Consider the following 20,052-nt stretch of genomic DNA (forward strand, 5'->3'; position numbering starts at 1 on the left):
TGCAGGGAAAAAATTCTGGGCTTAGCCCAGGTTGTTTGTTCACACACCTTGGGTATGACTCTTATCTCATCCCTTCATTTGAAAAAATAAAAGTGAAATTTACATCTCTTCTTGCTTAGAGGGCTGCACAGAATAATTAATTTGAAGTCTAGTGACTCCTTTCTAATAATAATAAATTAGTATTCCAATCTGTGTTTCTGCTTGCAGTATAAGGAACTGGAAAAGTGCTTAGATATATTATGTCACAAAATATTTGGACTCAAAAATGTCAAATGAAAAACTTAATTTCTTCCTGATTCAGTTAATCATTTTCATTCAGCATTTTTCTTTTTGCAATTATAGGTATTTTGTTGTTAAACTTTGTAAAACTACTGATAGCCATGGTCATATTTGTATTTCAAAAGGTGGACTGTGCTGTGTCATGTATACTTGTGAATGCATCTCTTGATGGTAAAACTGTGTATTTCTTTCTTGAATTTGCATGTTCTTTTGACAGATGATAAACTATGTTAGGGATATTGTGGAGTATTTTAGAATATACATGTATTCCAACAATTTATATTTTGTGTTATCTTACAAAATCGGCAGATTCTCAGTTAGCTTTTTCATTTCAAAAGTTCATCATAGAACTTTCAGACAGATAAATTTTAGTCAGGGAAGAGCATAGGAACCAGATGAAAAGAATCTAAAAGACAGAGCTTACAATTCTTATTTCAGGGACTCACATTGATTGGATTATGTGTCTTAAGTAAACTATGATTTATTTTATTACTTGCTCCATCTTCCTAATAAAGGTCACCTGAAAAATGTCTTATTTTTAAAAGCATTTCATGTGAGTATGTGAAAGACATAGTGTTGCAATAGCAAAAATTTGGCAGATTTAACATTTTTCAGATTTATTTTTTCCATAATTTTATTTATTGCTTGGAATTTTCACGGGCATACATGTTACTTGATCATGTCTCTCCCTCACTTATCCACTCTAACTGTCCCTAAGACACCCACAGCACACCCTCCCAACTTCATATCTTCTTAGTAGTATGTTTGCTTATTTATTCATATATCTATCTATTTATTTATTTATTTACTAATTTTAACCTTATAAATCCAATTTGTGATACAGATACGTGAATGGACATTGGGTCATCTTCTGAGGTATAACAATGGCCACATGTTATATGCCTAAAGAAGAACAATTATTCCTCCCCCAGAGGCCATCAATAGCACCTCAGCAGGGGCTGAGTCTTGAGAGCCCCACCTCCCCATATCCATCATGGATTATTGTGATTGAGTTGATCTTGCGTAGATTTATAAGCAATTACTGCTGATTGAGTCCATGTCTACAGTATCCATGCCATGTGCAGAGAACAGTCTTCCACATTCCTCCTATCCACCCTCCATCTCTGTGCTCTTTCTGTCCTCTGCAATGCCTCCTAAAACCTGGAACAAGTCAGAAGAATATTAAATAAACAACTGAGCACGTGCAGATATGTTCAGTACCTTGGACAGCGACACGTTACTTAGTTGTCTGTTATCCATAGCAACAAGAAGCTTCTTTGGCTAAGGTTGGAGCCCCACAAATCTACTTCCTTGCATGAGATGAGTAGAGCGCCAGTACTCCTTAGCGGCCCAATTCTGCTCATCTGCTCATATTTCTCTGTGTCTTCTCAAAGTTATATCAAGGTAACCCAGTGTGAACCATCGCAGCTCATTTCTGCCTTATGCAGGCCTACAATATATTGTTCTACACTTTATATTCTTTGGATATATGTCATATTTTGTTCTGATAGTTACTTTAAATAATCATTACAAGGGACAATAGGATGTGTCCATAATTATTATTTATAGCACCTAAAACCACATTGGATTTATGGATAGCCAATAAATATATGATGAACACTGAACAAATGAAATTAATAAAGGAAGTGGGAGTTCTAGTTAGTTAAGTCGATGGGAAGCACCACAGGGACTCTAACTTAAAGTATGTTCAATTGAAATCGAGCATGGAGGCTAAAATAGAAAATGCTGCTAGAGTTAGGAAGTCAAGTGGGAAGTTTTTTCTTTGGAATGTAATAATTGTACTAGACCTTGACACATTCAGAAGAAGTTGCAACAGACATTTGGGACCACTTCCTTCAAATGAAAGCCTGCTGATGAAGAAGAAAGCTTGGATTACTAGAGACAAAAAAAAAAAAAGGGAGAGGTAGGGAAAGGAAGGGATGGAAGGGAAGAGAAGAGATGGGAAGGGAAGGGACAGAATGGGAAGGGAAGGAAAGAAAGAGGGAAGGGGATAGAGGGGGAACAAGGTTTCTCAATGATTTTACTTCACCTCACATGACAATTTGGGTTAAAGGCATGGGCTCATTGATTTTGTACTTGCACATGTTAATTTTACCTGGGTTGGGAATTGAGCCACATTGTAGAAACTGAACCTGACAGACACACAGGCTATTGAGGAGATTGTTAAAATATACTGTTTCATGGGACAGGGCATACAATTGACTTGTAAGAGAAGCTATAGGGACCAATGCCTATTTTATAATAGCATTGAAGGCAATTAATATATTTTTATTAGCTGAAATGCTGAAATTATGATCAGGGTAGACATTTACAGATCTGGAAAAACAATTGTGATTTTATTTACAGTTTTTGAAATAATACTTTTAGAGAAAACATATGTAGAAAGGCAAAAGTAAACTTAAAATAAATGGATACATTTAGCTTGTGTGTGTGCTAGGTGAAGTAAACAAAATTTAAAGGAAAAAGCCTATATGTGTATGATTAGAAAATAAAATATTAACAATTGATGTGTCAAAGGAGGCCTGTCTTATTCAGATATCATTCTTCTTGCATCTCTACTCATTTGCCTCAGTAACTTTCACTTTACACTATTCCTCTAGTTTCACATTCTCTGTTGGTGTAATGATTTAATTAATACATGTTTTCCATGCTTTCTTCCATTCCTTGCTATTGTTTGCACACTGCACCATTATGCACCATTATGCACCATTATGGCTGCAACCCACTAAAAGGCCAGCTGTGGCTTTTGCTGAACGGATGGACGGATGAACAAACAAGTTCTTGTAGTTTGGTTCTTGCTGGAATCCATCACTTATGGTTCAGAATGCACATTGGCAGAGTCAGAGTGTGTCCCTTCATCAAGAACAAGTGTGTTAGAAGCAGGGTATCCTTGAGAAAGGAGGCCTCACTTGTAGCTTATACTCTGTGAGCCTAAGTGATCACATCTGAGTCCAGCAGCATGAGAGTCAAAGAATTGTTGGGAACTTTAAAAATGAATTGGTGTCAAGGTACATCGCATTCATTAAATGCTAATTTTATTTGTGTACAATTAGCTAAATGACCTGATCTTAAGTGAGATAAAATACATAAAGTGGTCTTGTAAAAAATGTTTTTATATGCTCTACCTCAAAGCTGAAACGTTGCAATCTAAACAGCTTGAAATAAAAAACTATCTTTCAATATCAGCTCTGTTTTCTTTTAGTTTTAATGTAAATTATTCTTTTATATACCCTTTTATTTTAAAAGCAAAGTAACCATGGCAGTAGAACAATAGTACATAAAGAAGAATTTAAAGTTACTTCTGTAATCAAAACAAAACAGTGTATAAGTTTTGAGAGCTAACAGCTGTTTTTAGATGCATCATGGGATGACATCAGGATCATTTGTGGGGGGAGAAAGAAAACTTAGCTAAAGGAAATGGTGCATTTACATTTTTTAAACAGCATAATAGCAGTTAAAAAATATTAAAGGTAATTTGCTTTGCACTAGTTCGTCTGCCTGTGGCCCACAAGGGGAAATAATGGGACTGATTGCAATCAAGGCTGTCTTGTGAGACTGAACAAAAAGAAGGAAGCCCTAGCTCTGCTTTAAACGAACAGTTTATTTTGTCTTTGTTTTACAGATTTACTTACGTTTCTTGGACTATGAAATGCAGAATTCAAATGAGTGCAAAAGAAACTTTGTGGCTGTCTATGACGGAAGCAGCTCCGTGGAGGATTTGAAGGCCAAGTTCTGCAGCACAGTGGCTAATGACGTCATGCTGCGCACAGGCCTTGGGGTGATCCGCATGTGGGCAGACGAGGGCAGCCGGAACAGCAGGTTTCAGATGCTCTTCACATCCTTTCAAGAACGTAAGATTCTCTTACTTGACTGTTTGTCCTTCAGAAGTGTCCAGGGCTGCAAAACTCCTCAGCTGTTAATGGGGTTTTCTTCATGCAGTATGCGCACAGCAGGGTGTTCCCTAATAAACTCTTAACACAAGTGAGGTTCTTTCCCTCTCATTCTGATGCAGTGACAAGTGAGGGTTACATATTACAACCTGAGTATTTATCTTCGTATATGCATCACAGCCTTTCCTAAGCTTGTGCAAGCTCTTCCATTGGGAAATCATGGGTTTTGTTTGTCTTTGGGTTTAGCTCTTCCCAAGTATATGAAGATAATGCTATAGTTTCTGATGAAGCTTGAATTTAAATATCGTTTTTTTTTTTTTTTCAAAACTGAATACAAAATGTGAGTTGTTAGCTTTGGTAAGTTTCCCCTTCAGTCTGCTTTAAAATGAACAGGCTTGCTACTTCAGAGCCACAGTTAAAGTAAGGTGAGGGAGAGCGTGGGAAGGCAGATTAGGAAAAACTTCAGAAGATGTCTAAGTGATAGAATGATATTTAAAGTACAGAAATTTGTTTTGCTTTTTCCACACTTTGAAAATTACAGTTTAATGAATAATGAGGTGTATGAGCAGATAGATATGTTAGGATATTCTTGGAGAACTTTGGCTATTTAATCGTTCACAAAAATAAACAAATTAAAAAAAATTCCCAAGAAATTCAGCGTTAAAGGGTAAGAGCCTTATACTTTCAAGCTGTGCATTTTTGCTTGAACAGAAACAATGAAAAATAGTTTGGAACCTACTAAGATATATTATTGTACTTCAAATGATCACATTATGTATGGCAAATAAAATGTGTTATATAAATAAAACATACCAAACAAAACATTGAGAATAAAATAACTAAGATAATAGCTCTCCTATTAACTGTATTTCACAACACATTAAAACTGTATTTCACAGCACAGGGGGGCAAGATTTTTAAGTTTAGGATTTGCTAAAATAATTAGATAATTATTTTATAAAACATACAAACTCATTTGACTTTAAATTCCTCTCTGATGACCCAGCTGGGGCAATCTGTGGCACCAGAATCCTTGAATGACACTTGATCTTTGTAAATGGTACCATGGATTTCAAGTGAGTTAGATATCCTGCCCAGCTGCGGGTTGTCTGTACACATGGAAATCTCTGTCTTCATCTCAGGGCTTGGTAAAATGCTGGAGATCTTGGATCTTTAAATCATTCAGGTATTTATAAAGATCATTTTATACTTTTAGACTATAATATAAAGAAATTCTTATTGGAAATTATGGTGACTTATGCTGTATAGCTCAGTCACATTTAGTGCAGTGGACGTTTGATAAGAGGCTTCAATAGACTCCTTCATTAAAGTATTAATTACAATTTTAATGTGTTGTGAAATACAGTTAATAGGAGAGCTATCATCTTAGTTATTTTATTCTCAATGTTTTGTTTGGTATGTTTTATTTATATAACGCATTTTATTTGCCGTGCGTAATGTGATAATCTGAAGTACATATGTGCTACAGAACTGTTACACCTAGTCAGTCATGATGTAATTTTTTCTGGCAGAATGCCAAGAGATGAATAATAAGTGTTCTCACCAAGGAGAGAAAAATTTCAGAGGATCATATTGATGGGCAAGAAGTAGCCGTGGCACGTTGTGACGACTTTATATGTTCAGTTACTGTTAAAGGGTTCTCTGATATGTGTGCATGCACTGAGGAGAGGCAGAGAACAACATTGCGGAGTTAGTTCTTTCCTTCGAAGGATCAAACTTAGGTTACCAGACTTGTAGACATATGCATGTTTAGATGCTCAGCTCTCTAACCTGACTCCTATTATGATGACTTTATTTTAAACATACTTTTCAATTTGGAATCATGACCTACTGAGGTCACCTATCTAATTTAACTGTCAAAAATATGGAATGGCAAACTACTGTGCTATCTATTAAGTACCACGAAAGATCTGCAATTTTTATCTACTGCTCTGTAAAATTTAATACAGATAAATGAAACTATACTGCTCAATTTAAACTATGACTTAAAATTTTATTTTACTCTAGTGCAATAAGAGACAATAACTCCATTTTATGAGGGAAGCACACTCAGCTGTGTAATTAAATGACATGCAGAAAGACATCAGGTACATGGGATGTTGTGTTGATCAAAATGAAAGTCTTATAGTTTAACCCTTGGTGTTTTGTATGGAAAGTAATCCACTGGAAAGCTCAGGTACATGTGAGATAGAAGGAAACTACAATGGACATGCAAGATCCCCTTTTTACTAAAATGGATTATTAGATTCTATGTGTATCTATAAATCTGCATGCATATAAGAAATGGTGCATTATGTCATGCTATGCACCTATTAGATAAGTATAGTTGAGAGAAAATGTAATATTTCAGTGTCTCTGAATGTATGAACTATTGAAGCCATTTAGTGAGTAATTATGTCAATTAACAATTAATTGATAGGATGCAGGATGTTCCTTTAACGTGTGAGTGAAGTTCCACCCACAGGCTTGGAATGAGTTTTATAATAACAGTTTCTGCGATCATTACGTTCATTTGCAATAAGCTTTTGCTAAAGGGTTGCTGTGTTATCTGGGTTTTCTTGCACATTATACTGAATGTTCTCTGTTGTTGAACAAAACATGTTCAATTGGTCAATTGAAATTTGGGTGATTTTTATAAATCCTTCAAATCCATATGTTAAGAATCTAATAACCAAACGTGAAGCCCTTGTAAAATGATTAGATTTCAAAGACAGGCACTCTTGGATAGGATTGGGCTCCACAGACAGTGTCATCAGAAGCTGATTCAATCCTTCCTCCTGTGAAGACACGGTGGGGTAGTTTTACCTATCACCTGATTGTACCCAAACACTAAATGTCTGGTATGTAGTCTTGGACTTTTCAGATTCTAGAAAACCAAAGTCTCTTTCTTGTAAGTAAACCAGTAGTTTGTATTTTACTATAACATCGTAGGTAGACTAAATATTCCTAAAGAATTTTTTACCATGGGGATTTACTTTCCTTGCTTGACTATTATGGTTAAGAATTCTGTTTGTGGTGTGACAAGGGAAGTCACTATGCAATGAAATGGGTGTGTGTACTGCTTGATTCATTGGAACCGTGCTCTACTAGGTAAGATATGAAAATATAAGAATACAAAGTGGACATTAGTTTGAAGTGGTGGCTTGGGACAACTTTGGGGTCCCTATATAAGTATCAAGGTGACTCACTGAAGAAGCTTCAGGTTTCTTACCTAATGTGGATTTATGTAACATTATTTTTTGTAGATAATTTAGAATTGAATTGTGAATGACAATGATGACAATATATATATATATATATATATATATATATATATATATATATATATAGTGTGTGTGTGTATGTGTATGTATTATCTTGTTTTCTGTTTCTAATAATGTAATATGTGTAGACTGAAAATGTCATAAAGAAGAGATGCAAATTTAGAGTTGAGAATAATTAATGTTCAGAGTTTATGCCTGTTCTTGTAATGGATGATAATATCATATCTCTACCTGCATGTGTGAGTATTACACACATGTGGACACATGTGTGTATTTGTAGGCATGTGGGATTATGTGTGTGACTCTCTTTGTGTGTACTGTCTCTCTTCTGATTTATGAAACCTCCAGCAGTCAATGACAAGCCTCCATAGAGATAAATTTTTTATCATAATCCATTCCCAAAGACCCCATTCCTACCATCCATCAAGAATAAATATATATCCATCTTCTAAATATATCACCACAGAAATCAAACACCAGTATGTGTAGAAAAATAATATTCAAGCAAGAGCCATAGGTATATAGATTTTTCAAAAGTCACAAAATACATAATGTAGTTGTATGCCCAGAGCAAATGTATACCTTAAAACACATATTTAGTATATGATTTATGGTCTGTTCATCAAAGGTTGATGAAGATAGGTGACCACTAGGGTCTTGTCAGCAGACTTCTACATGATTTTCAAACCTGATTTGATTCTTTGGCCCCATTCTGTCCAAATTCTGGCTGCATATCACATTCACGTGTTAAAATCAGAGTGTATAGCACATTTGCCTCTCATTACTATCAGACAAACATAAAATAAAAGTGAACACATTCTATAGGATCTAACAATATGATGGCTGAGAGATACCAGTATATACATTTTAAATCATCAAACTTTTATCCCTTCTCATCTGAATTATTTGCAATAATGGAGAAAATGTGTTTATCATGAGGACGTAGGCTCATTGTCGTGTCAGCAGATGTTTAGCTTGCACAAGCCCATTAGAAACTTATTACAAAGTCTGTCTTGCATGACCATATCTGCCACAGAAATAATACTAGTTAACAGTAGATGCAAGACCTTAGAAATGGAAAAGGATTTTCCCACAGTGAAGGCTGGGAAATCACCCTCTGTGTATCTGGCTTCATGGGGCAGAAGAAACAAACAAACAAACAAACAAACAAACCAAACCAAACCAAACCAAACCAAACCAAACCAAACCAAACCAAACCAAACCAAACCAAACCAAAACAAAACAAAACAAAACAAACCAAACCAAACCAAACCAAACCAAACCAAACCAAAACAAAACAAAACAAAACAAAACAAAACAAAACAAAACAAAACAAAACAAAACCCATCTCCTCTCAGGTCCCTCTCACGCTCACCAGAGACATTACCAAAATTGCAGTATGTGCTGCTGTTCAGAACAGATGAACACTTTTTAAAGATGGGCATACCCAGAACAAAAGCAATATGGTGGCCCTAAAGTCCAGGTGTTTGTCAAGGTGTAAAAGGACCTCTGTACTACTAGGGAAAATAATTCTGGCCCACTCTTAAATAGAATTGTTAATGATAGATTGAGTTTTATCTTACAAAATTATGTCAAAGTTTTTCTAATAATACAGCTTAAGTTATTTACATCAATTTCCATTTTAGAATTATGTCAAAGTTTTTCTAATAATACAGCTTAAGTTATTTACATCAATTTCCATAGTCTCTGACTTTATCCTGGAGAGCCAACCAATTGAAAAGATTACATGTAGTAAAATTTATCTTTAAGTACATTTATTCACATCCAATTATGGCAGATATATTTATTTAACATTAACTGAACGTCAGAATAGGAATGCTGGAGATGCTGGTAAATTCCACCTGTTCAGGTTGAATCAGCGGCTGCCTTTCCTAAGCCACTGCTCTGGGATTTGTGCGTGAATTCAGTAATGGGGATGGGTAGACCACATCAGTCTATACAATTCTCGCTTATTGAGAGCTGTTTACTGTTCAAGTCTCATGCACAATAAACTATCAGGTCTTGATTGATAAGCAGAAAATATGCATTATGAATAGATATTCTTAAATACTGAACACTTTAAGGTCATATGGAAATTATTTACAATAATTTTCTCAAATAACTTATAAAGACAGGCCAAAGTAGTAGGTTTATTTATGATTACTATTGTAAAGGATATCCTTTGTTTTTCAAAAGACATAGGAAGAATCATTCTTAGATGTGTTAAGAAAATTCTCAGAGAATGAAGACAACATATAATGCACAGGATACAGCAGTACTTAGAATTAGTTTCTGACATTTCTGACATGAGTGGTGCTGAATTTGTATTCCATAGCCAAGTTTTCCCTCAGCATTTGTATCCTTAATCAAATAGTTATAAGGTGATAAAAAAGGGAAGGCCATCGTGGAAATCCTGACCTAGCCATTTAATACTATGTGTAAAAATGAAACTTAATCTGGTTATATCGGTTACACCAGAGGAGCCAGTTGAATTGGTGGCTTCTTAGGGCATCAGATATTATAGACCAAAGAGTGTCTGGCCACCAACAAGAAGGAAAACAAAGAATTGAGTCAGACAACTCCAAGAATCTGAATTCTACATAGACTAAAAACATGGGAGGAGGACTCCTGGCACAAAGTTGATCATAGCTACAGCTGAAGTGTGCATTGCAACTTGTGTGATGATCTTATAAAGATGATGTGAAGATAACTGGGTGATGTTTAAAGATTCTGGTAATTTGTTAATTGATACTGTCATCTCAAAATGCAGGTCTCTTTTAGACCATGATATTGTTGAGATTTAATGGAGACAGCTTTTCCTGTCACAGCAGATATTCTAGTCCTCTGACCTGAGATGCAGGAGTTGTATAGTAGACTTATGAATTAAGGACAGGCACCTTTGACCAGCTGTGCTCTGCATTTTGAGCAATTGTGGTCTCCATCTGCTGCAAAAAAAAAGATGCTCCTTTGATGAGCAGAGAGGGCTACACTTATCTGTGGGTATCAGGATAAACATTTGATTGTAGTTATAAATTATACTGTTATAAAAACATTAAGATATTTAATCAATAATAACACTTTTTTTCTGGATAGATAATGCCAGATACAATGATTAACTTTGGATGATTACTGAGACTGAAAGGTACTATATTTAACTGTGTTTCACCAAGTAAATTTTATGTTTTAAGAAAAGAAATGCCATTGGTTACAATGATTCAAATTATAAATTGATGTCTCAGTGAGATAGATTTCAAGATCTCACTATTATAAACTGCTGAGTTTAAAGTAGATTAAGAGCACTTTATTAATGTAGGAAATATTTACTTGTGTATATCATACAGTAACATAAATACCAGATGGCATATATTTAAATATCAACAGTACACAAAATATGCTGAGAAAATTGCTGGATATATGTCATATGTTGGCACATCTTCCTAAAGCAGACACAAAACCCAATGTGGGTAATAAAACTGAATATATTTATGTGCATGATATTTAATATTTGTATTAATGAAAAACCATTATAGCTAAAATTCTTATGAATGGCAGACTAAATCCTGTTGTTAACCCTATAAGAAGTAGGAATTGAAGAAGGAAATAAGAAAAAAGATGATGACTGTATGAGAAATGGAGAGAAAAACAAATAAGTAGTTATTCATAAAGTAGTCTATGTTCTTTCCCATAAAGTTCTCTTCTCTATGGGAGATGAGTCTATATGTAGCTGTAAGAGAAGAGTGTGCATTCAGCGTGGCATTTGCTTTTCATCCATCAGACTAGAGTTTGGAATTGGCAAAGTGCAATGAAAGCTTTTTTATTTCTCGTAGGAAACAAGGTGACTGAGGGACAGTCTAACACCTCACATTAAAACATGCACCATTATATTTTAAAATGATTTTTAATGATAAGCAGTTTATACAATAACAAAGCATACGTTTAAAACAATGAGGGCTGGAGCTGAAAGACAGCTCAGTGGTGAAGAGCTCATAATATATGACTAAGGGTCCTAGGGACTTTCCCAACATATGCCAGGATGGTCACAACTGCACAACCAATCCTGGGTCACACTGCACAACCAATCCTGGGTCACAAATGTACAACCAATCCTAGATCACAACTGTACAACCAATCCTGGGACACAGCTGTACAACCAATCCTGGTTCACAAATACACAACTGAAACTAGATCACAACTGCACAACCAATACTGGGTCACAACTGCACAAGCAATTCTAGATCACAACTGCACAACCAATACTGGGTCACAACTGCACAACCAATTCTAGATCACAACTGCACAACCAATACTGGGTCACAACTGTACAACCAATTCTAAATCACAGCTGCACAACCAATCCTGGTTCAAAAATGCACAACTGAAACTAGATCACAACTGCACAACCAATACTGGGTCACAACTGTACAACCAATTCTAGATCACAACTGCACAACCAAGCTCCAATAAATCCAATACCTCTTATGAATATATGAATTTCACAGGACACAGGCACCTGCATTCACACACACACACACACACACACACACACACACACACACACACACACACTTAAAAATAAATGTAAATATTTTTAAAAATTAAACAAATAATATACACAAGATTTTTTTTTTTTTTTGGTTTTTGGTTTTTCGAGACAGGGTTTCTCTGTGTAGCCCTGGCTGTCCTGGAACTCACGTTGTAGACCAGGCTGGCCTCGAACTCAGAAATCCGCATGCCTCTGCCTCCCAAGTGCTGGGATTAAAGGCGTGCACCACCATGCCCGACTATGAGAGATGTTTTTTAACTGTTTGTTTGAAAGGAGCCCTTGCTGACCTGAAACTCTATGTAGACCAAGTTGGCCTCAAACTCACAAATATCTGCCGGTTTCTGCTCCTCAAGCTTGGGATAAAAGGCTTATATGACCATTGCTAACCCAAATTGATGTTCTTCAGTGGAATGGTTAAATGTTTCTGGGAATGCATTTGTATTTTTTATTAAGAATAACATTATAGTGGAGAATTGTATCAAACTATATTAATGGGATGCTAAAACAGTTAACAGAAGTCATCTATACTACTTACATATTCTTGTAAATACAATAGATAATTATGTAACATAAAATGCTCACTATATACCTAGTACATATCCAGAGAAGATAATAGGATTCAGTTTTACTAGTCATTTTAGTTTTGTTTTGTCTTTTGCCTTTTCTACATGAAATATGTATTGTTCTAGTGAAACAGTAAAAGCTAGAGGTAAGATTTTCTGAAGTGATAAATTGTATCTAAGTAAATAAGATTACCCATATTATATTTCATGGTAGAATAATTTACAATATCAGGAAACAGTTAGTCAATCTGGCTTATGCTACTGCCTAAGAAACTCCATTGTTCCACTATGCCTTGGGTGTCAGTCTTACGAGTCCCCCACAGTGGTATCCACCACTTACCTCCCAATGAATGCTCAGCTGATGATTGAATTGTGTGTGACAATCTTCAGTGGGTAAGTCCTCGGTTTCATAGTGTCATTGAGCTAGTTAGTGTTTTGCTGTTGTTGTTTTGTTTATTGTTCTTTTGACAACTACACAAAGTAGAATCATTTGAGGGGGAAAGAAACTTAATTGTCCAATTGCTTCTGTCTGCTAGTGAGTCTAGCAGAATTTTCTTGATTAATGATGGGTATGAGCAGGCTGTAGCTACTGAGTTTAGTGCTATCTATGGGCAGGCAGTTCTGAGTAGAATAAGACAACAAGTTGAATAAGTCCTGGTGAGCCAGTGTGAACTTTTTGTCCATTGTCTATGCTTCAATTACTGAGGCCAGAATCCTGCCTTAAGTTCCTGCTCTAACTTCTTAGTGATCAACTGTGATAGGAACATGAAAGCCAAATAAATCTTTTCCTCCCTAGATGGATTTTGGTTCTGGTGTTTATCACAATAACAAGGGAATCAAACTACAATAGCCCTATGATATAACAATGGCAATTTCCTGTTACATACAACTACACCCCTGAGTTCACTTTAATGTTTTCAAAGATGGAAAAATATTTTAAAAGATGTTACTTTGGCACATTTCACAGCAAATGTAGACACATAATGATCAGATTAACAAAATTGTCTTGTTCATCATGTGTATGAGCTATCTGTTGATGCTGTAACAAAAATTCCATTCCTCCAAACTAAACAAATGTAATTTGTTATATTGCTGATGTCAGAGTTTTAAGGATGGTTTGACTGGGCTAAGACTGTAGTGACACTGTGTTCTCCTCTCATGGTCTCTTGAGACTCCTGATGAGAGTTTCTCTCCTCATCAGTTTTAGTTTAACAGCTGTGTTCCTCAGATCTCCTTCACCAGCAGCAGGCTGCCCTTCTGTTCCTTCTGCTTTGTTGTAACATCCTCTGTCTCAAGGTTAGCCCACCTAGATAATCCTAGATAATCAGATCCTTTTCATTAAGTTATTAATCTCATAACACTTCTGAATTTTCTTTTGACATGTAAAATAATCATCACATGAACAAATTCTGAAGCTAGTTTTATTTAGTATATTTTTGATTAAAAATCACTTCTCCTATTATCTTTCTTCCCTCCAACGCATCTCACCCCATCCTAAACTTTTCTCAAATTTATGCCCTCATTTTCTTTTATTATTATTGGTGAGAGAGGGTTGCCACTTGATAGGATGTTGCTAGTTGGTGAATTATTTCTCTTCTGATTTTTATATAACTAAGGAGTCCTTTGCTGAAACCTGATAGTGAAAATGACATGAAGGCTATATGTATCAATGTCAACAAACTGTACTGTATCTAAACACACGCTTGTTCTTATAAATTATGAGCATGTATTCCTCTTTCTGTATAAAGAAACTATCTTTTAAGTTAATTTTATTTTTACAAAACAAAAGAGGAACATCATCATAGGGATATAATTTTGGCAAGTGGGCATGTGTTTATAATATCAAAATTAATGTTTGATGATTTCAGGAAAATAAATCTCTTGTCAGCCATTTACAAAGGTTTTGTTGTTGAAACAAAAGCTATAATGGCATGATGAATACTTAATATCATATCCTAATTTGAACTAGTTAATTCTACTACTTTATTATTAGGAATGACTGGACTGGCCCACAGTGCACTTTCCAGGAAATAGGAGCAATAAGGAATGGGTAAAAGGCTTACACGTTTCCTCCAAGTACAGGGAGGCAAGGGAATTGATATAAAATTGTGTAATCTGGAAGTTTCCAACCCTCTCTCCCTCCATCCTTCTTTATATCTTCCCTTCCACCCTGTCATTCCTTTTCAAATCTTTTCTTCATTTCAATTGTACCATAAAGAAATCAAGAGCCAAAATAGTTTAATATTTAATAATTATTTTAATGTGCTCTTATGACAGACTTAGTCATTTAACCTGTTACCGGGAATTTTATATATCCATATGTACATAGAATAAAATTATATTATATACTAATAAGTTCCTTCAGTTTTTTAGGACAAAACAATTGCTTTCTTTGAAATCAACGTAGCTTCAATTTGTAGTCTTTAAAGATATTCCTTTGCACATTGTAGAGTAATATAGACTGGTGAGATATGGGGCTTTGAGAGTATGGGTGAGACTTAAAGCAACAAAGCCACATGGGATCTTAGGCTCTTTGGTAGTCATACATGTTAATTGCTTCGGTTGTTATTTTACAACCCTTGTAGTGTATATTTGCCAATAAAAATCCATTTTATCTGTTTCCATATGGAGATGGAAGATTGGTATATTGAACTGTCAGCATTTGAAATGGTCCAGGCAGAAGCTCCAGGCAGTGTGACCTGTTAAGCTTGGCTCAAATCTCTGTTTACTGCAAGTTCTTCTGTTGGAACTTGAAATGTTCAGCTCCAAAGCCAAATATTGTACCTTTGTAAGAACAATGTGTCTAAACTAACCAGTGGCTGCAGTCACGCATAAACCGTCACAAAATAAACTCTGTACCAAATGTGCAGGGCCTAATAATAACTCCAGTGCAAAGCAATCCAACATCCTCCTCATTATAATTGTGATGTCTAATTGCACACAATGAATAAATCATCACGCAGCTGAGTCAGAGGAGACATAATGATGGGAGGAAAGCTTACAATAGTTCTTTGGAGTGAAAACTGGAGTAGGTGTCTTTAGATGTTGTTCACATCATAAGAGAGAAAAGAAATTATCTCTACATATGGAATTAAATGTGTACATGAAATTATGTCTTTTATTTCTGATACGAAATTCAAGGGTGGGATGCTATAATTTAATCACAGCTTTGCAGAAGAATCTAATAATCTAATAATTCTATGAGACTGAGTTGAATTTGGCAAGCAGAATTTTGTATATCACATAGACTCAGAAATACATATTTTTTCCCTAAGGCTAGATGCTTTTGTAAAAAAAAAATAATATCAGAACAGAGTTTTAGAAACATTGATTTTTTTTTTCAAAACAAATGGAAAGAAGATGAAATACATGTAGAGAAGATGAATAAATCGATATCTGGGATCAGTTTGGGAAACATTTTTCAGTAAAATGACATTTATTCTAACTTCAAAATCTAAGGGCCATTTTTAGTTTAAAATATGATAGCAGGAAAAAATTCTACTTGAAGAGGAAATTGTTGTGGAAATGTTGATGGATAGATGTGTATATAATTTTAACAAGACTTTGGTGTGCATGTATGTATCATGCACGTGTGAGGGTTTAGATCCCTGTATTAGCATAGAGGTCAGAATAGTGGGTCAGAGTCACAGGAATGGAAGTTACTTGTTCCATAGATTCTATGATCTTAATTCTGGTCCTCATTATTGCTTATCAAATAGCAATTGATTGCATTTAATTGGTAAGTCTTCTGTCCCATTTTTTTATAATTTTTATCATTCTTGATCAATAATTACAATACCATCCTGACAAGTGCCTAGCAGTTATTACATAATATATTTTAAATCTTGTTTTTATGTCTAAAATATTAAGTATATTACTATGACTTAAGGAAGTATTTTACTATGATTTATAATTGCTGATTTTGATAATCTAGTGTTATAGTCCATCATTAATACTGAGAAAGGAGTGAAATTCATTAGAAACTGAAAACATTGCCATACTATTTTTTATTAATCATTCCATTCGTTTATATCTCAAATGATATCCCCCTTCCTGCTTACCCCTCCACAAACCCATCATCCCTCATCTTCCTTCTCTGCCCTCACCTTTGTATCAGCAATGGTGCTCCCCAACTCCTGCCTCACCCCTCCAGCATCCTGCTATGCTGCTGCATCAAACCTCCACAGAACTAAGAGTCTCCCCTCCCATTGATGTCAGAAAAGACATTCCTCTCCTCCATAGGTATCAGAGCCATGGATCCTTCCCTGGCATCTCATACCCATTGTACTAATTGATGAACTTGTATTCTGTGAGTTCTGCCAATGAGGATACATTAAGCAAAGCAGAAACTAGTTCCTGCTGTGTCTGAGGGGGTGGCTTAGTGGATAAGATTGCTTATGATGAAAATGAGAGGACCTGAGTTCAAGTCCCCAGCACTCAATGTAACAAACAGGTATGGGTATGAACACCTGTAATTCCAACATTGACAAGTGAATCTTGGGAATTTGGCTGACCAAATAGCATAGACAAAATCATGATTTTTATGTTTAGTGTGAGACCCTATTCCAAAAATTAAACGGAGAGAAACAGAAGCTACCTAACACCTCTTCTGGCCTCTTCATGTGCAAGCATGGGCTCAGGGACAAGAGTGCACACACACACACACACACACACACACACACACACACACACTTTCTTCCATATACCACACCACCATCATAAATGAAAGCAGTACCATTTGCCTTAGGTTCTGATATAAGGAGGTGTTAAAACAGTGCATTGACAAAGGTAGTTGGAAGAGGCAAGCTTAAGCTTTATGTAAGAACACCATGGCTCCTGCAGTGGGGAAGAATGGAGACTTGTCACTGGGAGTGTGCTGAAGTATCTGGATTTTGGAGGAACTAGTTAACAGAGAAGCCAGGGTGGGAAACACTGTGTATTAAATTGTGAAGAACTTTGTGATGTAATCTAACCTTTGGGGGAGGATTGGGAACTTTGCAGGCAGGAGAAATGCTATGGGGTTGCCTATGGCAAGGTCCCTGTGGACCCATGGACTTCATGGAGACCCATTGTTTTCAGTTCTCTGTGGCTCACTGAGAGCAATGGAGATTGTAACAGAGCTTGGCATTCAAACAGAGAAATGAGGAGAAGTAAAAGAAGCTACCTAACACCCTCTTTTGGCTGCTGAAAATGCAAACACAAGTTAGGGCAGTTGCAGAAGTTTGTGGGTACAAGGGTGATTCCAGATACTCCAGAGAGTTTCGACTGAATGGCTGAAGAACAAGAACATCCTTAATCAGGACCAGGAAAGTATAGGTGGTTATTGTTTCTGAGGGCAATTTGAAATGGGTTGTTGCCCTAGCATTTTTCAGCATGATCATTAATAGTGTAATAGAACAGTTGCCACTTTTTGACGTTGATTATATCTTGCTTTTTTTCTGAACTTACAAAAATCATTTCTAAGAGTTTTCTGCTGGAGTGGTTAGGATGAGTTAAGAATAGGGTTAAGTGTAGAGTCAAAATAAGCAAATAGGAATGACTGCTTCCTTTTCCTATTTACATTTTTTTTTCTTTTTTCCTTCTCCTTTGCCTTGTTGTTCTGGCTAAGACTTCAGGTAGTATAATGAAAAAGATGAATGTGGAGAGAGTATCCTTCATGTTCCTCGCGTTAGAGGCCTGTTTTCAGTTCTTTAGGGTTACCATTATACCTTCATTATGTTGAGATACTTTCTTTGTCCTACTTTCTTCAAGGCTTTTATCATGACATGATGCTGGACTGAGTCAAAGACCTTTTCTACATAAATTATGATGATCATGCAATGTATTTCTTTAAGTCTGCTTTGGGGCTGTATAACCTTTATTGAGTTTCATATGTTAATTCATTCTTGCATCCTGGAACAAAGCCACCTTGTTCATGGTGTTTGATATGTGATGTGTTGTTGAACTCTCTTTGCAAGTATTTCTATAAGTTTTTCATCCCATTCACCAGGAAAATTATCCCCAGCTGTGTGTGTGTGTGTGTGTGTGTGTGTGTGTGAGATCCTTATCTGGTTTAGGTATTGGGTAATACTGCTTTATAAAAATGAGTTTAGTAGCATTCTTTCCATTTCTATTTCATGAACTATTCTGAAGAATTTTAATGTTAGCTCTTTTGTAAAATGGTAGGTTGATTTTAGTTACTGACCCATCCAACACATTCATTGCTCAGCTTTTTCAGTTGCTTGTTGCTGATCTGTTTGGTTTGTTTATATCTTCCTGATTTAATTTTAGGAAGTCATATATACTAGAAAGTAATTCATTCCCTTTGCATATTTAATTTCATTGAAACATAATTTTACCAAATGTTTATTAATAATCCTCTGAATTTTGAAGGGGACTAGCAGGAACATGGAGAGGAGACAGGGAAGACTAAACAATGGGTACAGTAGATGTACAATACCTATTTCAATGGATATGTCAGGGTACAGTAGCAGCATGGTATGCCATTATGAACTTAATCGCTTTGTGCTACAAGAAAGTACCAACCAGCTAGTCAATGATAAAATGAAAGAAACAGAGAGAGAATGAAGGGGAGTTAGTGCTGTTTATGAGCAGGGTGCAAGGTTCTTGTTCTTCAGCCATTCAGTCTAAACTCGCTGGAGTATCCATTACTCTATTCAGCCATATTCAATTAGGATGCTAATTAGCATCCCAAGTAGAGAAGCTTTGTGGGAATACAAATGCTCAGGGCAAGGCTGCTTCTCAATTTCCAGAGCCCAGGGTGACTCCTGACTCAATGGTTTAAGCTCAGACTGAGTACACAGTAGTGGTGTCCTTGTAAACAGTAAACCCAGGTAAGAAGGACATAGAGGTAAAAGCCTGAGAATGTAATCATAAATAAATACCTCTACAAACTTCAGGAGGGACCTGGAAGCACAGAGGCAGTGCTGTTAACAAAACATTACTAAGTGAAATCAACTGAGTTTTCAGTCACACAAGACTTTTCATTATGTCTTTGGCTATCAAATATAGATACAAATATAGATACATAGCATATAGACATAATTATAACTGGAATTTTTGTTAATTCTTCCTTTAAAACAACAATCAAAAATACTCCGAATCATCTTAAATAACAGGAACTTTTAATAAATCCTTATCTCTAAGAAAAGTTTTAATAAACTCTTATAATCAAGGGTCATAACCATTTAATTCAAGAAATAAAGAGGAGTTTCAAATGTTCTCAGGACAATTTCCTCTTCCTCTTCTTCCTCCTCCTCCTCTTCCTCCTTCTAGTTCTGAAGGAATTTCTACTGATTTTTGAGGTAGAAGACATGATAAAGCAGAAATTGACTAAGCAGTAGAGTGTGCAGTGCATGTGAGTATGTGATGTGTTTATCATCATGCTGTGTGAGCTTGGGAGTTAGCAGAGGTTAAATCCCTTAAAACATAACTTGAAGAAGCTAAAAAAAGAAAAAAGGGGGGAGTAGCCT

At 35.7% G+C, this 20,052-nt stretch overlaps 1 protein-coding gene across 1 annotated transcript in view; it reads left to right on the plus strand.

Annotated features, from left to right (window-relative positions):
- Positions 1-20,052, plus strand: part of Neto1 (neuropilin and tolloid like 1) — a 123,648-nt gene that overhangs the window by 87,259 nt on the left and 16,337 nt on the right. Inside the window, exon 8 of the mRNA XM_029472116.2 lies at positions 3,923-4,151. Within this exon, the coding sequence (XP_029327976.1) occupies positions 3,923-4,151 (229 nt within the window). The remainder of the gene's footprint in view (positions 1-3,922; positions 4,152-20,052) is intronic.

This window comes from Mus caroli, unplaced genomic scaffold (assembly GCF_978045245.1).
Source record: "Mus caroli unplaced genomic scaffold, Mus_caroli_1 scaffold_19, whole genome shotgun sequence".
Taxonomy (NCBI): domain Eukaryota; kingdom Metazoa; phylum Chordata; class Mammalia; order Rodentia; family Muridae; genus Mus; species Mus caroli.